Source organism: Theropithecus gelada, chromosome 7b, assembly GCF_003255815.1.
Source record: "Theropithecus gelada isolate Dixy chromosome 7b, Tgel_1.0, whole genome shotgun sequence".
NCBI classification, from domain to species: Eukaryota; Metazoa; Chordata; class Mammalia; order Primates; family Cercopithecidae; genus Theropithecus; species Theropithecus gelada.
The window spans coordinates 93,324,527-93,346,366 of NC_037675.1; the positions used below are offsets into that span (position 1 = coordinate 93,324,527).

At 47.5% G+C, this 21,840-nt stretch overlaps 1 protein-coding gene across 3 annotated transcripts in view; it reads right to left on the reverse strand.

The window, feature by feature from the left end:
* FBLN5 (fibulin 5) overlaps positions 1 to 21,840 on the reverse strand; it is a 79,124-nt gene that overhangs the window by 50,947 nt on the left and 6,337 nt on the right. For all 3 annotated transcript variants that reach the window (XM_025391380.1, XM_025391379.1, XM_025391378.1), the window contains 2 exons: positions 20,742 to 20,793; positions 17,068 to 17,322 (listed from right to left, as the gene is read on the reverse strand). In XM_025391380.1, the coding sequence (XP_025247165.1) occupies positions 17,068 to 17,322; positions 20,742 to 20,793 (307 nt within the window). The remainder of the gene's footprint in view (positions 1 to 17,067; positions 17,323 to 20,741; positions 20,794 to 21,840) is intronic.

The following is a 21,840-nucleotide window of genomic DNA, read 5'->3' on the forward strand; positions in this document are numbered from 1 at the left end:
CTGGGAAGAAATCACAGATTAAGGTCATTAAGGATAAGAAAAAAGAATGGCAGCCGGGCACTGTGGCTCATGTGTGTAATCCCAGCACTTTGGGAGGCCGAGGTGGGTGGATCACTTGAGCCCAGGAGTTCGAGGTCAGCCTGGCCAACATGGTGAAACCCTGTCTCTAGTAAAAATACAAAAATGAGCTGGGCATGGTGGCGTGCACCTGTAATCCCAGCTACTTGGGAGGCTGAGGCAGGAAAATCATGTGAACTTGGGAGGTGGAGGTTGCAGTGAGCGAGATCGCACCACTGAACTCCAACCTGGGTGACAGAGCAAGACTCTGTCTCGGAAGGAAGGAAGGAAGGAAAGAAGGAAGGAAGGAAGGAAGGAGGGAGGGAGGGAGGGAAGGAGGGAGGGAGGGAGGGAGGGAGGGAGGGAGGGAGGAAGGAAGGAAGGAAGGGGAAAGGAAAGGAAAGGAAGGAAAGAAGGAAAGAAGAAAAGATATTACGGGGGGTCTCTGACCTCAAAAGGGTCCCGGCTGGAGGAAGAGGGCTGTGTCCTGTGTTATAGGGTGAATCATGTCCCTCCAAAATTCATATATTCAATTCCTATCCCCCAGTACCTCAGAATGTGACTGCAATTGGGGACAGGGTCTTCAAAGAGGTAATTCAGTTAAAATGAGCCCGTTACGGCAAGCCCTACTCCAAAATCTCTAGTGTCCTCCTAAGAAGAGGAAACTCAGACACAGACACCCACAGAGGAAAGACACAGTCAAGTAAAGGAAAGGAAAGACACAGGGCCAGCTATAAGCCAATGAGAAAGACAAGGAACAGATCCTTCTCTTGCAGCCTTCAAAAGGAGCCAACCCTGCCGACACTGTGATCCCAGACTTCTGGCCAGCAGAACCAGGAGACAATACATTTCTGTTGTTTAAGCTGCCCAGTCTGTGGTGCTCTGTTATGGCCACCTTAGCAAACTAGCACATTCTGTGGGCTTTCCCCCGGCCCTGAGCACCTCCCAAGCTTCCAGAGGGAAGTAGACGGCCTTGTCCTTCCCCCTCCCCTGGATGGTCTCAGAGTTCTTGTTGACTAGAACTTATTAGTGTGCGTGTGGCTCTCGGGGCTCAATCTGGAGTCCCACACACTCTTCCCCACGGTCAGTAGGCTGTGCTGGAATGCAATCCTGGCAAGCCTTCCCTCCTCCTCAGAGTCAAAAGCCAAGTTGCACTATCTCCTGTTGTCTTGATGACTTTCTATTTTATTAACCCATTTGTGGCTTGTCTGCCTGCTAATGTACCAGGGTCTCCTGCCCCATGTTTTCTGTCTTTGGAAGGAGATGATGCTAGCGGTCAAATTCATTCAATGTACAACTATTTATTGAGCTTGAATATGGAAAGAATAAGGCTCTATGATTTACAAAGAGGACTGGTCACTTACTATCCCCAGTGTCTCGAAATTAATGAATTATCTAAATGAATCTTAAAGATCATCCTCCAACCATGGAGAAGTGACTTACTCAAGGTCATTCAGTTGCTGAATCTGATCTCTTTCCACAACTCATGATTTTTGGGGATTAAGAAACCAGAGACTTTGGGCTTCATTCAGCGCTGCAAATGGCCTGCTACGTGATCTTGGACAAATTCTGTCATATCACATACCTATCCTCCAGATTTCTCAACCAAACTATAAATGTCCCTTCTTGGTGAAGACTTCCTCAACCCCCTTGGGCAGAATCAGCTGTTCCCAGGATTCTCAGTCCACAGCAGCTTTGTGGTGCTTTACCCAAGAGTTGCCAACCCTCCTCCCTGCAAGCCTCCAACCCACATACTCCATTTCCTGTGGCCCCCACCCCGGATGGTAGGATGAAGTCTGAACCAGGTCAGCCCAAGCCTACCCTCAGCACTCCCTTGGCCAAAGCAATATCTTCGGGGGATCTATCATTAGAACTGGTCTGCAACTCCTCTTTGTCAGGGAAGATAACATTTCATGGTTAAAACCCAACTCCAATCTGGCAAAATTTCAACTTTGTTCTTCTGACGCCAAAGGCTAGTAGGCCTGAGACAAAGAAGGTTCTGAAAGTACCACTTTGGGAATTCTAAGAGGTGTTCTATGCAAGCCAGTCACGACATCTTAATTCTCTTACCCAGATGTCCTGTGGCTTGGTTGGAATCCTGAACCCAGAAAGTAAAATCCGTTACCTGGGATTTTATAAAAATTATCCATGTAATCTTTACCCAAAATTAATAATGACCCTTAGAAAAGGCTCAAGTATGAAAAAGTTAAAGAAAAAGGTAGTAAAGGAGAGAAGAGATGAGACAAAGTGGCTCCCAGAGTCTCTGCCAACGCTTGTCCGTCTTCCCTCTCAGGTGCAAGATGATTGATTATGAAGCAAGAGGTTCCAGCTGAGCCTTCAGCCAGTAGCCAGCTAACAGGTACTTAGCAAGCACCAACTACGGGCCAGGCAGTGGGGATGCAGCAGGTAACAAGGCAACGTTTCTTCCCCTCATGAAGTTTACAGCGAAGGGATGGGAAAATCAACAAACAAATACATAAAAAGCCACCAATCAGTGGCTCTCAAATTGCAGCCCCCGGGCCAGTAGCATCAGCACGACCCAGAAGAACACATCCCACCCCAGACCCCAGAGTCAGAAACTGGGCAGCAATCTGTGTTTGAAGCCGTCCAGCGGATTTAATGTATGCTCAAGCCTGTGCTGGAAAATGATGAGGCTGTGACTGGGAGTTAACTGCGGTGTAATTTCAGACAAGGCGGCCTGTGTAGGACTCTAAGAGGTGCCATCTGAACTGAGCTGAAGCCCAAGAGGAGAATGAGCCCAAAATGTGAAGAGCCAGGAGAGAGTTCCAAATAGAAGGAAGAGAAAGTGCGAAGGCCCTGAGGTCCGGAAGGGCCTGGTATGTTCGGAGAAGAGAAAGGAGCCGGCATGGTGCCTATGACCAACCAGGGCACCTTGTGGGATGGCCTAAAAGGGCCTAAAGCTGGCAGGCCCACATGCTGCTCGGCCTAAATCACAAGCGAACTGTGGGATGTGGGACAGTCATGGAGTCCTTCCACATATTCTTTAAAACGAAGGGGCGGACAGGCACCGTAGCCTATAATCCCAGCACTTTGGGAGGCCAAAGCGGGTAGATCACCTGAGGTCAGGAGTTCAAACATGGCCAACACGGCAAAACCCCATCTCTACTAAAAATAAAAAAATTAGCCGGGCATGGTGGCACACGCTTGTAGTCCCAGTTACTCAGGAGGCTGAGGCACAAGAATTTCTGGAACCCAGGAGGCGGAAGTTGCAGTGAACTGAGATTACGCCACTGAACTCCAGCCTGGGTGACAGAGCAAGACTCTGTCTCAAATAATAATAACAATAATAATACTAAAGTTAAAAAATAAATAAATAAAATGAAGGGAAGAACATTCCTGGGCCTGCCTTCCTCCCTGGGCTGTTTTGAGAATTCCATGAGCTGGTGGACACGAAAGCATTTGGAAGAGCGAGAGGCAGTGTTCCAGTGGGAATTACTACAATGAAAGGACCCATGGCACTAACCGCAGGACCCAGCCTCCACGGGGCGAAGGGGAGGCCACAACAGACCACAGGCCAGTGCCGCCTGGCCCCCAGCCACTGTCTGCTCTCTGGAGAGAAATGCGATGGAGGCGATCCTGGAAAAAGGATCCGTTGAGGAGGTCTGAGGTGGGATTTTCCAGAGATGTCTGACAGTGGGATCGCTTACATCTCTACCTTGTTGGCCAATCTGGGAGGATTCTTGGCTTCCTAAGGAGCTTGTGTTTTGCTCCAGCTGCTTGCAAACTTCCCCCAGGAGTTATAACGTCAGTATCAGTTTTCTCACAGGACGAGACCAGGTCCCATCATCATAGTGAGAGCCAATTTCATCCATCCACTGACGCCCCTTTTTCAGGGGTCTTGGCAAAGGGCTCATCTCTGTTTCAAGCTTAAAGGAGACTTTGATCAGGACCCTGAGAACATGGAGGTGATGTAATTACGAGGTGACCCAGTTATTAGCCCCTATAGCTTAGACTACATGCAAAATCACTGCCTCACATGATAAGACACCATTTCTGAAAGCTGCCTGTCTCCAGAAGCCACCCTTCACCTGGTTGTCAGAAGCATCTTCGCATCCTGAATGGTCAAGGCTGGAGGGAGCCTCACAGATAATGGCCCAGCCCCTCTCATGCAGATGTGAACTGGAGCCCCAGAAAGAGAAGGAACTAGAGCACAACACCCAGTGAGCTTGTGGCAGTGCTAAGGCTAGACTAAGCAGAAATCTTCAAATAGGCTTGTAAACATTTCACTCCCCTGCTCAAAAATCAGTGTTCACAGAATAAAGCCCAAGTCACCTGCATGGCATTCGAGGCCCCACAGTCTGGTGGGGAACCATGAGTGCCAACCTTCTAAGCCTCATCTCTTATTCTATGCTGCCCTGCCCACAACCCGTGCCCAGGCTGCAGCCACACTGGGTGTCCTAAGTGTGCAGGTGACTGGTTGACTCATGACCAAGGCTGCTCACCATGCAGTGAACTTTCTTGCCTCCATGTCTGTGCCCACGCTGTTCCTTAACCCTGAATGCCCTTCCTCGTCTCTGACAAGGAAATCCTATTAAATCCTGCAAAGACTAGCTAAAGACCACCATAAACATTCACTTTCCTTGTGGGCACTCCCATAGCACCCGGGACATATTGCCCTCATCAGTCACATCTGACACTGGCTCATGAAGAGAATCTGATGAGTTATGTACACCCCCTCCCAAACCCCCACTCACACCCAGTCAGCAGAGAGATCCTGAGGGCAGGGATGGCGTCTTGTTCATCCTTAGACCTTCCTAGCCCTTGACAGTGTCTGACACAGAAAAGTGATCAGTCAATATCTGTTTAATCAAATGGACACACAGATGTGCAACACCTGTCCATAGGAAAGCTTCTGTGACCACTCCAGCCAGAGCCAACGAAGTGTCCCATACCTACACATGTTGCCATCCTATTTCACTGGGCTACGTATAATTATTTGGGTTTCATATTTCCTGCCAACCCACCTAACTCCTGCCAAGAGGCTGTGAACTCACCAGGAGGTGATAATGTCTGATAAATTATGCCTAGTGTTCCATTATTGGAACGCTAAGCATGTGGGAGTTATTTATATCCTCCTGTTCAAGGTCATCACCAAGGTCTGATTGCAAAAATTTTAAAAATTGCAACATCAGGCTTAAATGGGTTAATCTTTACATGCACAGCTCAGACCTCAACACATAAATGGTAAATGGATAAATGAATTCCATCAATGGGTCATAAGTTGACCTATGTAGAAACTAATATATAATCCATTTCTCTTTCTCATTTGAATCCCACATATACAGTTCACTCAGGTAGCTTTTCTGCTCATTTAACAAATATTTATCAGGCACTAGAAAAATACAATGGTGACACCAGGTGTGGTGGCTCACGCCTGTAATCCCAACACTTCGAGAGGCAGAGGTGGGCGGATTGCCTAAGCTCCGGAGTTTGAGACCAGCCTGGCCAACACGGTGAAACCCCATCTCTACTACAATACAAAAATTAGCTGGGCATGGTAGCACGCGGCTGTAGTCCCAGTTACTCGGGAGGCTGAGGCACGAGGATTGCTTGAACCTGGGAGATGGGGGTTGCAGTGAGCCAAGATAGCACCACTACACGAGAGAAAAAGAAAAAGAAAAAAAAAACACACAATGGTGAATAAGACAGAAAGCTCTATTGGGTGGAGAGTTGTTAAATAAATAATCGCAAATGTCTATTTATCACAGCTATGGAGTGTGAGCTGGAGGATAAGTACAGGGTGCTATGGCACCCCTGAGTCCACTCTGAGCTCTCAGTTGCCCCAGCAGTCCTGTCCCATCATACTTCATCCCTGTCCCCGCGGAGAAGGCCACCCCTCACTCGGCTCAGATGCAGAAAACAGATGACCTGTCTTTTTCCCTAATGGAATGAGGCAGAGTCAGGGTTTTTTGTGTCTTTGCATTGTTTCATATAATCGCCCTCCAATTCTTAACCCCCCCTCCCATGGAAACTGTTGAAGATGCCAATTTCATACTGATTCCGGATGCAAAGTCTGTTGTGTCTGACCTCACTGATTCCTGGGGGACATGTTAAGACCTGTGAAATATGTAGAGCTCATAAATCAACTCTGGCTGGATTTCCACAAATGTTTCAGTTTGAAAGAAAGTCAGACAGCACTGACAAGACCCCAAGTATTCTGCTTCCCCGGCCCCAACATACCCGCCGGCCCCAGAGTCTGTGGATGCTGGCTGCCTGCAGCAGGGCCCAGCACTGGCTGTCCCCATCTCCCCTCTGGCCCGGCTCCGACAAGCTGGAGGAGAACAGGCGGTCAGTCCTTGACATCTAGTCTGTTGTCTGAGGCCCTCTGGAGGGAAGGAATCCTGTGAATGTCCTTTCCCTGCCAGCCCCCAAGGAGATGGCCCAGAGACCCTTCCCCAAGCATGCTCCTCTGTTTCCAAGACAAACAGGAGCCTCGGGATGGTTGTTGGGCTCCAGGGGGTGCCAGTGACATGTAATACAACTGAGCAGTGCCCTCTGGAGTTGTGCAAAGAGCTAGCGCTGGCTGGTGGTGAAGCCCTGGCAGCCAGTCTCTCCCACGGCAGGAGAACAAAGCTGTGGCTTCAAGGTACGAAGGGCACAGCCTCCCACAGAGTTTCCCCTTAGGGAAGGGGACAGAGGACGTGGGTTTATCCGCAAATTAATCTGACTGGAAGGTTCTTCACGGGCATCGTTTTCCATTAGCCCATCAGTGCTGCTGTACATTAGATTAGACTGTATCCAACACTCACGGAGCGCCCGTGGTGCCCAGCATCTTGCTGGGTGCAGGACGGCCACAGTGCCCATGGCCCTGGCCCACAGGGCACTCAAGGAACAAGGAGACTCTTGGTCACCTTAGTCTCCACTTGACACCCAGTACAGTGGGAGGAGTCAGCAAGGGGTGCGCTGGAGGTGAGTGCTGGGAGACTGAGTGGCGAAAACAGTGGCGCTCCCCTCTGGCTAGCCTGGGTTCAACAGCACCCACGCTCTTCCTTCCTGCCATTCATTCATTCAAAAATCACTCCACGAGAGCCCCACTCTGCCAGATGCTGTGGATAAACAGTGGAGGCTGGCACTGTGCCTTTGTCTCAGGAATCCCCCTGCCAGGCACCCCACCCACTTCCCTGAACCCCCGACAGCCATGCCCTCCATTATGAAAGACGAAAGCCTGTGGGCACCTGCCTGCCCTCTGTGCACATACCTGGGGCTGCTGGGAAGCCCTGGCCTCTCTGCCTCCATGCTCAAGGCCCAGGGCTGGCTGCTGGAGGGAGGCTCTCTGGCTCGTGGGTCTCTCTGATGAGGTGTCAGCCCAGCTCACCAGCACTTCCCCAGTCCCAGCCTGCCCGGCCTGTGTGGTACATGTGTCCACAGAGGATGGCAGCCCAATGGATAGGAGAACGAAGGTACCCAGGTAGCTCTTCAGCACTCCCAGAGTCTAAGACGACCCCAGAGAAAGGCTCAAAAGCTGCCTCTGTGACCTGAGTGAGGTCAGAGTGGAGACAGAGCAGGAGAAGTGTCAAGACATGATCACGAATTGAAAGGAGGTCCCTCTTCTTCTCCCTCCCCAACTAATGCTCCTTCCCCAAACTTCCCCATCTGAGATAAGTAGCCAGCAAGCACGAAAAGCTGAGGTTTAGATGCTTCTCTAAGGAGCGTCGTAACATGCACCTCCGACTAATTTAAAAGACATGTGCTGAACAGTCAGCCCAGCTCCGGCCCCGGCATTCGAAGCTATTTACAACCTTGAAGGTAGCTTCAACCTCCTGCCCTCCAGGCAGTGCTCTCTGGAGACTTGGTAATGCAGCCACTTTTGCCAGACCGGAGCTGAATGGTCCTGCCATTAAAAAGTCCACACTTCATCCATCCTCTGCAACACCACTTGCTTTTCGCACACAACTGGCTAATTCCAGAGTGGAGTAGAAATAAAAGAAACATGACCAGACCAAGGAACATAAGATGAGAGCCAAGAAAAACTTGTAGGTCAATGAAAAGACTGCCACGCTAGACACTGGGGAAGTGACCTACTACACAAAGGCACCAAGGGCTGGGCATGGCCCACCAGTGGGACCCCACCCAGAACGTGAGGCCAGCCAGTGCAGCGAACCTCACCAGACCAGTGCCAGTAACCAAAGCCAGCTACCACTGGGGGTGGGAGGGACTTCCTCACAAACGGAGACTTGGTAGGGTCCCGGCAGATGTCAGTAGGCACGTGTGCTGTTGAAATACACGCAACAGAGAAGAGCCGCATCACCTGGGCAATCCAGGTGGGAAAGGGTTAACGCAAAAAAACGATGTTTCCTAAAGATTGGGAAGATTTAGAATAGTAGAACATTCTTGAGTTGCAGGAAACCTGAGAAATCATCAGAACCAGGGAATTTGAACTTTTGTGTGTGTGCCTTGAACCTGTTTGGCAGACTGCTAAAGCCCATGGACTCTCTTCTCAGAATAATGCTTTAAATTGCATAAAATAAAACTCAGAGGATTATGAAAGAAAACAATTGTATTGAAATGCAGCTATCCAAATATTTAAAAATCAAATGCATGGCTGGGCATGGCAGCTCACACCTGTAATCCCAGCACTTTGGGAGGCCAAGGAATGAGGATCGCTTGAGCCCAGGAGTTAGAGACTAGCCTGGACAACATAGCAAGACCCCGTATCTACAAAAGATACAAAAATTAGCTGGGCATGGTGGCATGTACTGGTAGTCCCAGCTACTCAGGAGGCTGAGATGGGAGGGACACTTATTTCCGGGAGGTTGAGGATGCAGTGAGCAGAGATCATGCCACTGTAATCCATCCAGCTTGGATGACAGAGCAAGACCCTGTCTCAAAACATACACACACACACACACACACACGTGTGATACAGTAATACAGATACTTCTTTATCAGTGCATTAAAAAACAAAATTAGGCAGATCTAGAATCTTCTACAATTTTGAAGTGATAAGCATAGATAAGGTTTCAAAATATTTCAAAATATTTCCAAGTATTTCAAAATAACTGCCACGGCTGTAAAGTGATATGTAAATATCTGATTCTCTTGTCAATACCATCCCAGGTACTGCTAATGGTCCTGTGACCTGTTGCCTACAATGGACAGTAATGCTAAATCTCAATTCAAAGTTAGTGGGGAAAAATATAACGATAGATCCCTTGATTTCTATCCACAGACCCCAGATTACGACCCTTAGTATAACACCATCCTTTCTTTTTACAGATAATAAAACTTAGGCCAGAGAGGCCAAGTGGCTTTCTAAATGCCACACAGGTAATAAGTAGCAAATCTGGGATCAAAATCCAATTCTTACTAACATCTCATCTCATCCCTTTACCACTACAGCATGCTACCTCAATCTAGGCCTTAAAATCATTTCTTTCCAGTTTGTGTTTTGTTTTTAAATACGTAATACTTTCTTCTAAAAAATTCAAACAATACACAAATTGCATGAAAAAAATAAACCTTCTACCTTTCTTTAAATACAGTTCTGTTGAAAAATAGACAGATGAACGAGGTCCCTTCTAACTAAAGGGTGGTCCCTGGAGCAGCAGCGTGGCATCACCTGGGGGCTTCTAAGAAAATGCAGACCCTCGGGAGCCGCCCCAGACCTCTTGAGTCAGAACTGCATTTTCCCCGGTAATTCATGGGCACAGTAACTTTTGGGAACAGCTGTCCTGGACAACTTCCTGGGGTCCTGTCTGTGTTTGGGTCTCCCTGGAAGCACAAGTTAACCCCAACTCCTACTGCTGAAAACTGGCAAAAATTCAACTTTCAACCCCCTAAAAGACACACACTATTAAATCTAATTCCCAGAGGAAAGAATAAAAAATAATGGAATAACAGGACTAGGGGTTTGGAGCAGGAGAAGTCATCATGGAATGATGAGATTTGAAATAATGAAAACAATAATTACAGTAACTAACTTACAAAGCCCCTACGATAAGGCAGCCTCGATGTTAGACAATTTGCATGCATTATCTCACTTAATTCTCCAAATTTCCTGTGGCAGTTGGTACTGTTATTCCCTGTTTACAGGAGGAAAATCTGAGGTTTAGAGAAGTGAAGCCACTTGCCCATCATCCCAGCAATGATAAGGAAAGACTTGCAGCAAGGTGGGAAACCTGGGGAGGCCATGCCCGTGAACAAGCCTGCTGGGGCCAATTCACAAACACATCTAAGCAAACCCAGCTGCAGAACCCCCGCCTCAATGCAGGTCCCATTTCCTCTCTGGGCCTGCGTAGTCCCAACGCCCTCAGCAGCTAAAGAATCAGTTTCAGGGTTTCACCCATTTTCCTCCAGATCTTGGTTTCACGCATTTTCCTTCTGGTCTCAGCCTGAGGACTGAGTTTCAAGTTACAGCCCAAGCCAGAGGCCTGTATAAAAAATTTAAAAAGTCTGTTGGAGTGAAGGATGCCTTCTCCTCCTTAGTTTTTGTTAACCACAGTCCTGCCAACATTAGGGGCTGAGGTTTCTCCTTGCCCCCGGCCTTTATGCCACATTTGTTCCCACTTCCCACTTTTCTGTCTCACAAGTTAAATAATCCCAGGCTCTGCTGCCATTTCCAAGCAGATTCTAAGTGAAGCCACATCAGGCTTAGCTGGGCAAAGCCCTTCAAGGCCTGCAAGCTAAATGTGTACTGGGTTCAGTTTTAGGTCATTTTAAAGGTTTTGAAGAATCAGACGTGCGATGCATTTTCAGCTCTGTGAATCTTCCCATGGGTTATCATCTCAAGACCCTAGCAGCCTCTTCATGAATCTTTCCCAGTTAACATTTACTGCGGGATACTCCGCGTAAACACCAGGCAAGGTGTTTGCACATGTTATCTATGAGACAGGCGCTGTTATACCCATTTTACAGACGAGGAAACCAACCCCCCGTTCTCACAGGTAGGAAGTGGCCAAACCAAGGTGAGACTCAAAGCCTGTCTGACTTCCAAGTTCCAGCCCCCTCCACCGCAGAAGCCTTCTTATCTCTGCCTTCTCTTTGTACCCTCTCAGGAACTCATCAGAGGCCGTCTTGAATTTCAGTTGCTTGTGTTGTGTCTAATCTCCCTCCCTTATCCACAAAGTCTAGAGACAGCTCCATGGCCGTGCACAGCTCCACATCCCCCTCAGTGCCTAGGCCAGAGCCTGGCACCAAGAAGGCACTCTGTACACATTGGCTGGCTGAAGAAATACTGGCTGGCTTTCAGGAAAAATAACTCGAGAGAAAGCCTCAGACCAACACCACCCCATGTGTTAAGATCCCATGTGTTGCTCTCTGCCTGCTTGGGCGCCCTGATCAACAACAAAAACAAAAATCCTGGACTAGAAGAGAGAATCAAGATATTGCTTGTAATTTCACAAATGGCCAGAATTCCTGCAGTCCCTTGAGTCGAGGGCTCTAGTAAAAGGCTGCTTTCTCGGCCGCAAAAAATTTCACAAACATGAGTTACGGATGGAGTCCCTACATTTGCCACTGAGCCACGCTGGTTAGCAAAGCTAGAATTTGGAATGTCCACCCAGAGAGATGACAAGTTGAGCCCCCAAGGGAATAACTGACAGAGTTAAGTGGCGGCCACACTCAGCGACCTGGTCTCAGAGGCAGAGTGCCATGAGAGGAAGGTTCCTGAATGGGAGTCCACATCTTGGGTGCCCCAGTCACTTGGCACCAGCTCACCCCACTCCCTGAGGCTTCAGTACCGCACCATCTTCAGCCCACATCATCCTTCTCTGGGATGTCTATGTGACCCGCTCAGAACTCTATGTATGCATTTGATTTGGCCTCTGTCTGTGTCTTGATTGTGAGCTGTTGGGTGAGGCTCTCCTCCAGCAGCCCCTCCCTGCTTACCAGTTAACCATGTTTATCTGGCTCTCCCTCCCCTGAGAATCTGGTCACCAGATCTCCCAAGGGTCCAGGATCTGGGTGACACACTCTAATGAGCCATGAGTCCCATCACTGTCATGCCAAGATGCCAGTTTTCTGAACAACACAAAACTTACTTGGCTCATGGACTGTAATTCCTAGGTCACTGTTCACTCTGTCTGCAGAAGTGTCCCAAGTGATCCAGCTTTACATCTAGGGGCCCGTGGACTCAAACCTACGGCCAAACATTGTTCCAGAAGGGCAGGGTCTAGTCACCTCCAAAGTGGAACCAAAAACAGAGAAATTGAGGAGGAGGCTCTGAGGGACTGGCCACCCAGGCGCTGAGCCCGGCCCCGCCCAGCCTGTGGAAATAGGCACGGCCTCATGCGGCACCAAGGGATGAGAGTGATTCCTTGGAAGTGGGTCCAAACCCTAGAAGAAGTAAACCGCAGTGAAAGGGATGCTCATTTGCCTCCCAAGGCAGACTGTCTTACACTTTATGAGAAGAAATCAGTGCATGAAGAGGGCAAAAGATCAAAGATGCTACCTACAAAATAGCCTGCCCAAAAATTTAACCTGAATTGGATCAAGTCTATTGATTGGATCAAGCTCTGTTAGCAGCTTACAAGAAAATATAGGGGACGAAGGAATAAGATAACCCGCCCCCGACAAGAGTGCAGTCAGTCACCTCCCAAACGTATGAAATTCTACAGAACGAGCAGCTCGGCCTCTTCAGTAAATAAGTGGCCAGGGAAACAGTAAAGACTAAAAGACATTTAAAAGACTTGTCAATCAATGCAGTTTGCAGAGCTTGCACGAGTCTGATTCCAAGAAACCAACAGACAACCGGCTGCTGAGATGGTTTCGTACGCATGGCCCCTTTGGGGCTCAGCTTGTCATCCCTCTGGGTGGACATTCCAAGTTCTGGCTTTGCTAACCAACTTGGCTCAGTGGCAAATGTAGGGACTCTAATAACTAATGTTAGTGAAATGTTTCATGGCTGAGAAAGCAGGCTTTTGCTAGAGCCATGCTATTCCGGGGACTGCAGAGATTCTTCTGGCCATTTGTGATGAAATTGCAAGGCATTTATGAGACAATCAGAGAGATTTGAATACTACCTGGATATTTAATGATAAAAAGATTATTATTTACTTATGTAGGTTTGATAATGTAGGTTTGATATTGTATTTTTTGGAGTGTTTTTTAAATTTTATTTTTATTTTTTGAGCTGGAGTCTCACTCTGTTGCCTAGGCTGGAGTGCAGTGGTGCAAGCTCAGCTTACTGCAATCTCCGCCTCCTGGGTTCATGCCATTCTACTGCCTCAGCCTCCCCAGTAGCTGGGATTACAGGTGTGCACCACCACACCCAACTAATTTTTGTATTTTTAGTAGAGATGGAGTTTCACCATGTTGGCCAGGCTGGTCTTGAACTCCTGACCTCAGGTGATCCACCCACCTCGGCCTCCCAAAGTGCTGAGATTACAGGCATGAGCCACCATACCTGGCCTTAAATTTGTTTTTGTAAATAATTTATCTCTTAGAGATAATTCTGAAGTCTTTAAGGATGAAATTATATGATGTCTGAGATTTGCTTTAAATTAATGCACTGAGTAGAGTGTAAAGAAGAAAGGAGATCGTGCCTGTGCTGATAACTACAGAAGTTGGGTGATAAGTAGGTAGGTGCTCACTACGTTCTTTCTACTTTTGATTAGGTTTGAAATTTTACAGAGCAAAAAGTTTCATCAAGAAAAAGAGAGACAGAGAGCTGGGTGCCATGGCTCACACCTGTAATCCCAGCATTGTGGGAGGCTGAGGCATGAGGATTGCTTGGGCCCAGGAATTTGAGACCAGCCTGGGGCAACATGGCAAAACCCTGTCTCTACCAAAACAATACAAAAATAAGCCAGGCATGGTGGCATACGCCTATAGTCCCAGCTACTTGGGAAGCTGAAATGAGAGGATCACTTGAGCCCAGGAGGTAGAGGTTGCAGTGATCGAGGAGCATGGTGGCACACGCCTGTAATCCCAGCTACTGGGGAGGCTGAAATGGGAGGGCTGCTTTGAGCCCAGGAGGCAGAGGTTGCAGTGATCGTGCCACTGTACTACAGCCTGGGTGACAGAGCCAGACCCTGTCTCAGAAAACAAAAAGAGCAAGAGAAGGACCTTGTTTTTAATCCTGACTTCAGCACTGACTCTGAGCACCCTTGAACAAATCTATACCTCACTGAGCCTGTTTTCTCATTCAAAGCTTGAATCGTTCAAATCGTAGCTCAGCCCCTCACTTGCTGTGTGACTTTGAACAGGTTTCTTAGCTTCTCTTCTTCAGTTTCCTCAGGGGTGCAAAAGGATTGATAATAGTTTTACCTTGTAGATGGTTGTGAGGATCAAATGCATTAATTATTGTAAAGGTTCTAGCACACAAGTACTATCCAAGTGTTTGATTTTATTACCACTGCTGCTGCGGATGTTACTGTTGATCATTACTTTTATTTTGATGAAGAGGAGAAGACACCTTTGGAGATGTTGTCCTCCTCTCCTAGAACGCTAAAGTTTCAGAAATGTTTCCCAAGCCTCCCTGACTCACCCGCTGCTCATGCAAAGCCTCCGCCACAGGATCAGAGCGGTGCTCTGGAAAACACCCACATTCTCTGGGCAGTGACACCTGCACACTCACCTCCTTGTCTTTTCTCAATGATTTCCCCATCTTGTCTCCTTCCCTCCCACCTTCCACCACAGTGCCTTGCTTCCCTTCCACCTGCTCCCAGGCCCACCTCTCTTCCATCCCAGTTCTTGGAAGGAGCGGTAGCTAGAAAGAGCCTCCCTTCCTCATCCCTTCTCTTACCTCCCCCCACCCCCACAATGCCAGCTCTTTACAATACGCAGAGGGACCTCAGCGAGGGCCATTTGAAAATCTTCTGTAAACCAGGAAACCATGGGGTGGGGTGAAGGGAAGTTAGAAAGAACTCAGGACTTATGAATGCATAATGCTGAACTTTTTGGAAATGGATGGGCCTGGTGCCAGTCCTCACTAGGGCTCCTAGATTGTATTCTCCTTACAAAAGGGCCATTATGAAAGTTCCGCATCTCCCGTGTGACAGGTTCAGAGCCATAAATGGCATGACGTCAGAGGGACCAGGGGAATAGCTTTCCCAGCCATGTCCTCGTTGTAAGGGCACTGGGACCCTGGAAGGAGGTCTAGGGGAATGAGGGAGACACTTTGGAGAAACCCGCAGCAGCTCCCAGCTCGTCTGCAAAAGAAGCCACTGAGCTTGCCCAAGGCATCAGCTAGAGCTGTCTGCACCACCACCACCCAAGGCCCCTGCCAAAACCGCAGAGTGCCTCCAAGGAGTCATTACACCCTCTTCCTCAAGACATTTAAGGGCTGATCACTTGGCTTATCCAGCCCCCATGTGACATCCTGGAAGAGCAGCACCTTCCACCTCTCTATCTCTGCATTTTCTTTTGGGATCATTTCTTTTCTACCAGCTAGGAGAGGTCATTTCCTATAGTTAGGAGATTGCAGACACAGGAGAAGTTAGGAGAGCTAGAAAAGAAAAAAATACAAGTCCCTTCCAGTTACAAAGGTTTTTCCTCCTGATGCTGGTTATAAGGAAGCATGTTACCATCTTCTCCACCCCATGCTGGCTTGACTGGACCCCATGCTCATTCCCTTTGCACACTCATCAACATTTAAGGTAAACAGTAACCAGCTCTCTCTTTCTCTTCCCCGCCCCACCCCCGACAACACACACAGAGACCACACCCCTTGAGACCAGTGAAAATGTAGAAGTTTGGGTTCACGCATATCCAGCGTTTCCTGATAGCTCTGAAGACACTTGTCTGCATATTATTCATGTGTATTCGAATGAGAAGGCACGCTCCTTCACATAAGCATGTAGAAGACACCTTAAATTAACAAACACAGCTCCCCTAATAGTGGGTTACAGCTCAGCACTCCAGAGCCCTGAAATAGGACAAAGAAAAATCTTGCTAGACCAATGGTCTTCCAAACTTTTGGGATAGAGGAAAAAATATTAAAATTTCAATTCATATATATATTTTCTTAAGAGACAAGATCCCGCCATGTTGCCCAGGCTGGAATGCAGTGACTATTGACAGGCGCGATCATAGCGCACCACAGCCTTGAACCCCTGGGCTCAGGTGATCTCCCCCTTCACCCTGCTGAGTAGCTGAGACGACAGGCATGTGCCACCACTCCCAGTTTCATATTTATTTTTTATCTCGTCCTTTTAAATTTGATATTTCTTATGTGAAGTTTATATCCTGCAATCCATATTAGTATGACAGGGTACGTATGTAATTTATAAAAATCCATATAGTGGGGATCCAGGCTCAAAAAGATTTTGCAGATGGGATGCATGATCAAAAAGTTTAGAGCTTTCACTCTATACACCATCTTCCAGAGCTGGAGACAGTTGCAAGATTTTGGCCTGACCACAGCTAAAGACCAGGGAGGATCCTAGGTAACTCTCCTCCAAGGCCACGCTGGCCCACAGAACCTAAAGCTCTCTTGGGCACTGGTCACGCCCCTTGCCAATTCCTTTGTGCCTGCTTCTTCCCAGAGGTCCATTCTTGCTACGAGTTCCTATCAGTGAGGCTCCTTTTGGCCAAAAGCGCATTAGTTCCAACCCAAGTAACCTGCTTTCTTTCCAGAACAGTTGGCGGTGCCCTTCAAGGCTTCTTCTATTGCAGAAGCACATGTTCCAATCAAAGCTGTGGGGGCTGAGGGCAGAGCTGTGGTCCTTTCTAGATCTTCCTCTGAGATTTACTTACTGTAGTAAGTCTGACCAGATGTATTTGTTATTTAATTGAGAAAATATTACCTTGGTCTTTAAATATATAGATGAGTGATAGATAGATATAGATAGGTAGATTGACGAAAATAAAATAAAGAAAAAAATTGGTTTTCTGGAGAACTGTGAACAAAACAGCAAAATCACCTCCCTAGTTGGGCAGGAACCCGGAGATACAGGCTGCTGGGAGTGAAACTGGGAATGCAGAAAGTCAGTCATTGTTTCACTGGTGCATTGAATGGCAACTACCAACCCATTTGGGGTGAGCATGCCAGATACAGACGACGTCTTCCCCAAAGCACAGCAGAGAGGAACAAAAGGCTGGGCTACTCACCCACACATTGGTTGCCTTCATCCATCTGGTATCCAAAGCGGCATATAAGAGGCCTGGAGATCGTGGGATAGTTTGGAGCTGAGAGCGGTGGGGCAGCTGCTGGGTACGGACCTGAGTAGGGGGTCGAATAGGGGTTCGAGTAGGGCCCTCGGTACACGGGGTTTGTTCGGGGAATGCATAAATACCCGCCATTTTGGTTAACACACATCATGTCTCCTCGGCAGGCCTCAGGGATGGTCCGGCATTCATCAATATCTGGAAGGCACAGAAAGGACAAGCATTAGTACCCCCGCCCCTCCAAACTGCGTTGTGTCTGGTGCATATTTAAGCAGAACTTGGCACCAGGCGTGGAGGAAGCACTCCCAAACACACTTCACCAGCATCTGCTCCTAAACACCTGGGGCGGCCCCAGCTCATCGTGGGAAGGTACCTTTAAATGCTGGCTGAAGTGAATCAAAGTAACCAGTGTCACCCAAACATCAGCCTTGCAAATACCACCATCATGATTTTGACCATATCTACAAAAATCTTGCTATAGTTTGAATGTCCCTCCAAAACTCATGTTGAAACTTAATCCCCAGTGTTGCAATATTGAGTGGTGGGGCCTTTAAGAGGTGATTGGATCGTGAGGGCTGTACTCTCATGAATGGATTAACCTACTCATAGATTAATGGGTTAATGGGTTATCTTGGAAATGAAACTCGTGGCTTTCTAAGAAGAGGAAGAGAGACCTGAGCTAGCAGCCCAGCCCCCTCACCATGTGATGGCTTGCATACTTCAGAACTCTGCAGAGAGCCCCCACCAGCAAGAAGGCCCTCACCAGATGGAGATCCTCCTCAACCTTGGACTTCTCAGCTTCCACAATTGTAAGAAATCAGTTCCTCTTCTTTATAAATTATCCAGTTTTAGGTATTTCGGTATAAGCAACAGAGAACGGACTAAAACAAACTTGTACGATCATTTGCACATACTCTTTCTTTAAATAAACCCATATTTGAAGCACAAATAAATGTATTTTTAAAATCTTACATGACTACAGCAGGTGAAAATTAGCATAAGTAGAAGGTAACAGTAAAAATAAATATATACTATTAAAATAAAGAGTGTTTATCTGCAGGTGTACCATCTAATATGCCAAGGACCCTCGTGCACATACTACACTCTGAAAATACTGGAATGGGCCAACAATTGTCTCCACTTCTATTTCAAGTAACAGTGGTCGGGGAGAAAGAGTCTCTTGCATCAGGAAAGACAAGGCTTAGGCTGGGCACAGTGGCTCACGCCTGTAATCCCAGCACTTTGGGAGGCCGAGGCAGGTGCATCACCTGAGGTCAGGAGTTCAAAACCAGCCTCCTAACATGGTGAAATTCCATCTCTACTAAATACAAAAAATTAGAGGGGTGTGGTGGCGCATGCCTGTAATTCCAGCTACTTGGGAGGCTGAGGCAGAAGAATCACTTGAACCCAGGAGGCGGAGGTTGCAGCGAGCCGAGATTGCACCATTGCACTCCAGCTTGGGCAACAAGAGGGAAAATGCTGTCTCAAAAAAAAAAAAAAAAAAAAAAAAAAAAAAAAAAAAAAAAAAAAAAAAGAAAGAAAAGAAAAAAGAAAAGGCTTGACTGAGAGCTAGTTGCTTGTTAAGAAAGCAAAGCTTTGCTTTCTAGTCAGCTCTGTGCCAGCCAACAAAGCCCATTTCCAGCCAGGCTGGGCTCTGCTTGTTATGTCTGGAAGGGGAGAGGTGGACTCTCTAGAAAATCAGCCTTGCTAGGTAGGGTACAGACAATGGGAGGCCTGAACTGTGGCTCCAGCAAGCAGCAGACATGATCCCATATACCGAGCCATCTCACCAGCCTTGGAGTCTGCTCTGTGCAGGGCTGGAGACTGGAGACCACACGCCTGCACCCGACAACTCACCCCCAGCATCTCATCTGAGAAACTCACACGCAGTCCTACCAGAGGAAGGAGCAATGGCAAGGTGCAGAATGCAACAGCCTGTTCTCCAGCTTGAAGCCTGAAGCCATTGTTGAAACTGGGGGGCCAGAAAAGAAGGCCACTGCTCCACTCTTCATTCCTCATCAAATCTTCAAGTCAAAACGCCTTACTTTAAAATCAAAATGTTAGCCCAGATTTCCCAGGACAGGGTTTATTCCTCACCTTTCACCAGTTTTTCAAACCATCTATCTCCCCTCTGGAGTATGCCTGACATGAGCTTGGAGAAGACAAATGATTTTGCCTAAATTAAGTATAATGTAAAAGCTAAATACTTCCCCTAAGATGGGGGGAAGTAGGGCTGTCTTACTCCGTTCATATGCCCTATGCTCTGAGCGTCCTTTCCACACCCTGTCCTTGTTAATGCTCTTCCTTCTACCTGGAATGGCATTTCTTAGGATCCTATTCGTCCTTCCATACCCAATTCAAATTGACCTCCATTAATGCTTTTTTTTTTTCTTTTTTTTTTTTTTTTTTTTTTTGAGACAGAGTCTCTCTCTGTTGCCCAGGCTGGAGTGCAGTGGTGCGATCTCAGCTCATTGCAACCTCTGCCTCCCAGGTTCAAACCATTCTCCTGCCTTAGCCTCCTGAGTAGCTGGGGCTACAAGTACGTGCCACTACACCTGGCTAATTTTTTTGTATTTTTAGTAGAGACAGGGTTTCACCATGTTAGCCAGGCTGGTCTCGCAGTCCTGACCTCAGGTGATCCACCTGCCTCGGCCTCCCAAAGCGCTGGGATTACAGGTGTGAGCCGCTGCACCTGGCCCCGTCAATGCTTATTGACTCTGGACATAAGGTATCACTCTGTCCTCATCTTCCACAGAGTCCATTGCAAAAGATGGCATGCTAAGAGAATGCCCCTCACAAACACTCCAAAATCTCCTCTTCCTAGTCCTCAGAACCTGTGAATATGTTGGGTTACATGGCAAAGGGGAATTAAGGTAGCAGCTGGAATTAAGCTTACTAAGCAGCTGACCTTGAGATGGGGAGGTTTTCCTGGATTTTCTGGGTGGGCCCGATATATTCACAGGAGTTCTGAAAAGTAGAAGAAGAAGAGACTGATTGGTCAGAGAGATGCTACAACAGAAAAAGAAGAGATTCAAAGTGAGAAACACTTGACTTGCTGTGTTGGCTTTGAGGATGGAGGGAGGAGCTGCCAGCCAAAGAAAGCAGGAGGTTTCTAAAAGGTAGGAATTGCCCTCCACTGACAGTCAGCAAGGAAACAGAACCTCAGTCCTACAACCATAAGAAACTCAATTCTGCCAACAACCAGAAGGGAATAAAAGTCTCACTTAGAGCCTCCAGAAAAGCACACAGCCCTGCTGACACCTTAATTCTATTCTGGTGGAGACTCAATTCAAACTTCTGACCTACTGAACTGTAAAATCATACACTGGTGTTGTTTAAGCCCCTAAGTTGGTGGTAATTTGTTGCGGCAGCCCTAGGAAACACCAATCTAATAGAAACCTTCAAGAGAACAGAGATCAATTCTTCCACCCCTCTCAGTGCTTAGCTCAAGGCCAGGCACAAAGAAGGTGATCAATAAAAGGGCACCATTGACTTCCGTCATTCCATGTCACTGTGTTCTTCCATGGGCATGGCTAATCACTGAACAACAGAAAGAAATAGCCCTGCAACTGGGCTGAATGCCTCCACCCCAATGAAGGATCCGCAGTGGCTCCTACCTAAACACTGTCCTGACTGGCGATCCAGGTCAAAGCCGTTCGTGCACTGTGCCTGCAGGGAAGGAGAGAGGAGAAACAGGCTAAGTCATTTCACACCATAGAAGTCTTATTGCTGCAACACAGAAAGTTGGGGAAATGGAGCAAAAAAGAAAGGCCTGCAAAATACCAATACCTGTATTATAACCCGTATTTGTTCTTCTAAAATTTTTCCTTACACTTATTTTACACTTAGAACTACTTTCTAAACTCCCCACACCAGGCCAGGCGCAGTGGTTCACGCATGTAATCCCAGCACTTTGGGAGGCTGAAGAGGGAGGATTTATTGAGCCCAGGAGTCTGAGACCAGCCTCAAGACCCCATCTGTATGTTTTTAGAAAAACTTTATTAAAAAAATAAACTCCCTGCACCATTGCTTCATAGCTCCCATTTTTAGCAGACAGTTTTCAGGTTTTTTAATGCTCTAGTTATGAAGAGCAAGAGGAATCACATCTGCTGAGCCTAATGTGGCATGCTCCCTGTTCATCCCCTTTCTGGGAATGAATGAGACTGCTTTTAAGGGCGATGACTCTTTCTTTAGGTGCGACCTCACCTTCAAAGCGCCGAATATGAGTTATTTGCCCCCATGAAACCCTCTACCTGATTTTGATGTCTGTACATAAATAAAAGCTACACAGAGATGCAGTCGGTTTTCTAAGAAAAGTTGAATTGAGTAAATTTCTCCATTTCAGTCTCAGCAAATCAATGAACAAAGATGCTTCCAGAAAGAGATAGACCTCAACAATCCCAGAGGGTTGTAGCTTTTACATACAACTTGAGCTACAAGTTTATGTACTTAAAAAAAAAAAAAAATGTGTTGGGTGGGCTGTTTGGGAAGATCCCGGGGCCTGACATTTTCCAGGAACTCCCATCCCTGGCCTTTTCTATAGCTTCGGAGGTTGGGCTTCCCTGAGCTATTGGCTGATTTGCGGAGATGATGGATTTGGCCTGCACTCCCAGCAGAGGGTTCAGGGGTCCCAGGGAGTTGGGGCAAAGGAAGTGGAGCAGACGAGCCAGGAAGCTCGTCTTCTGGGAGACGTCTGGGAGGCCAGGAGACCCAGGT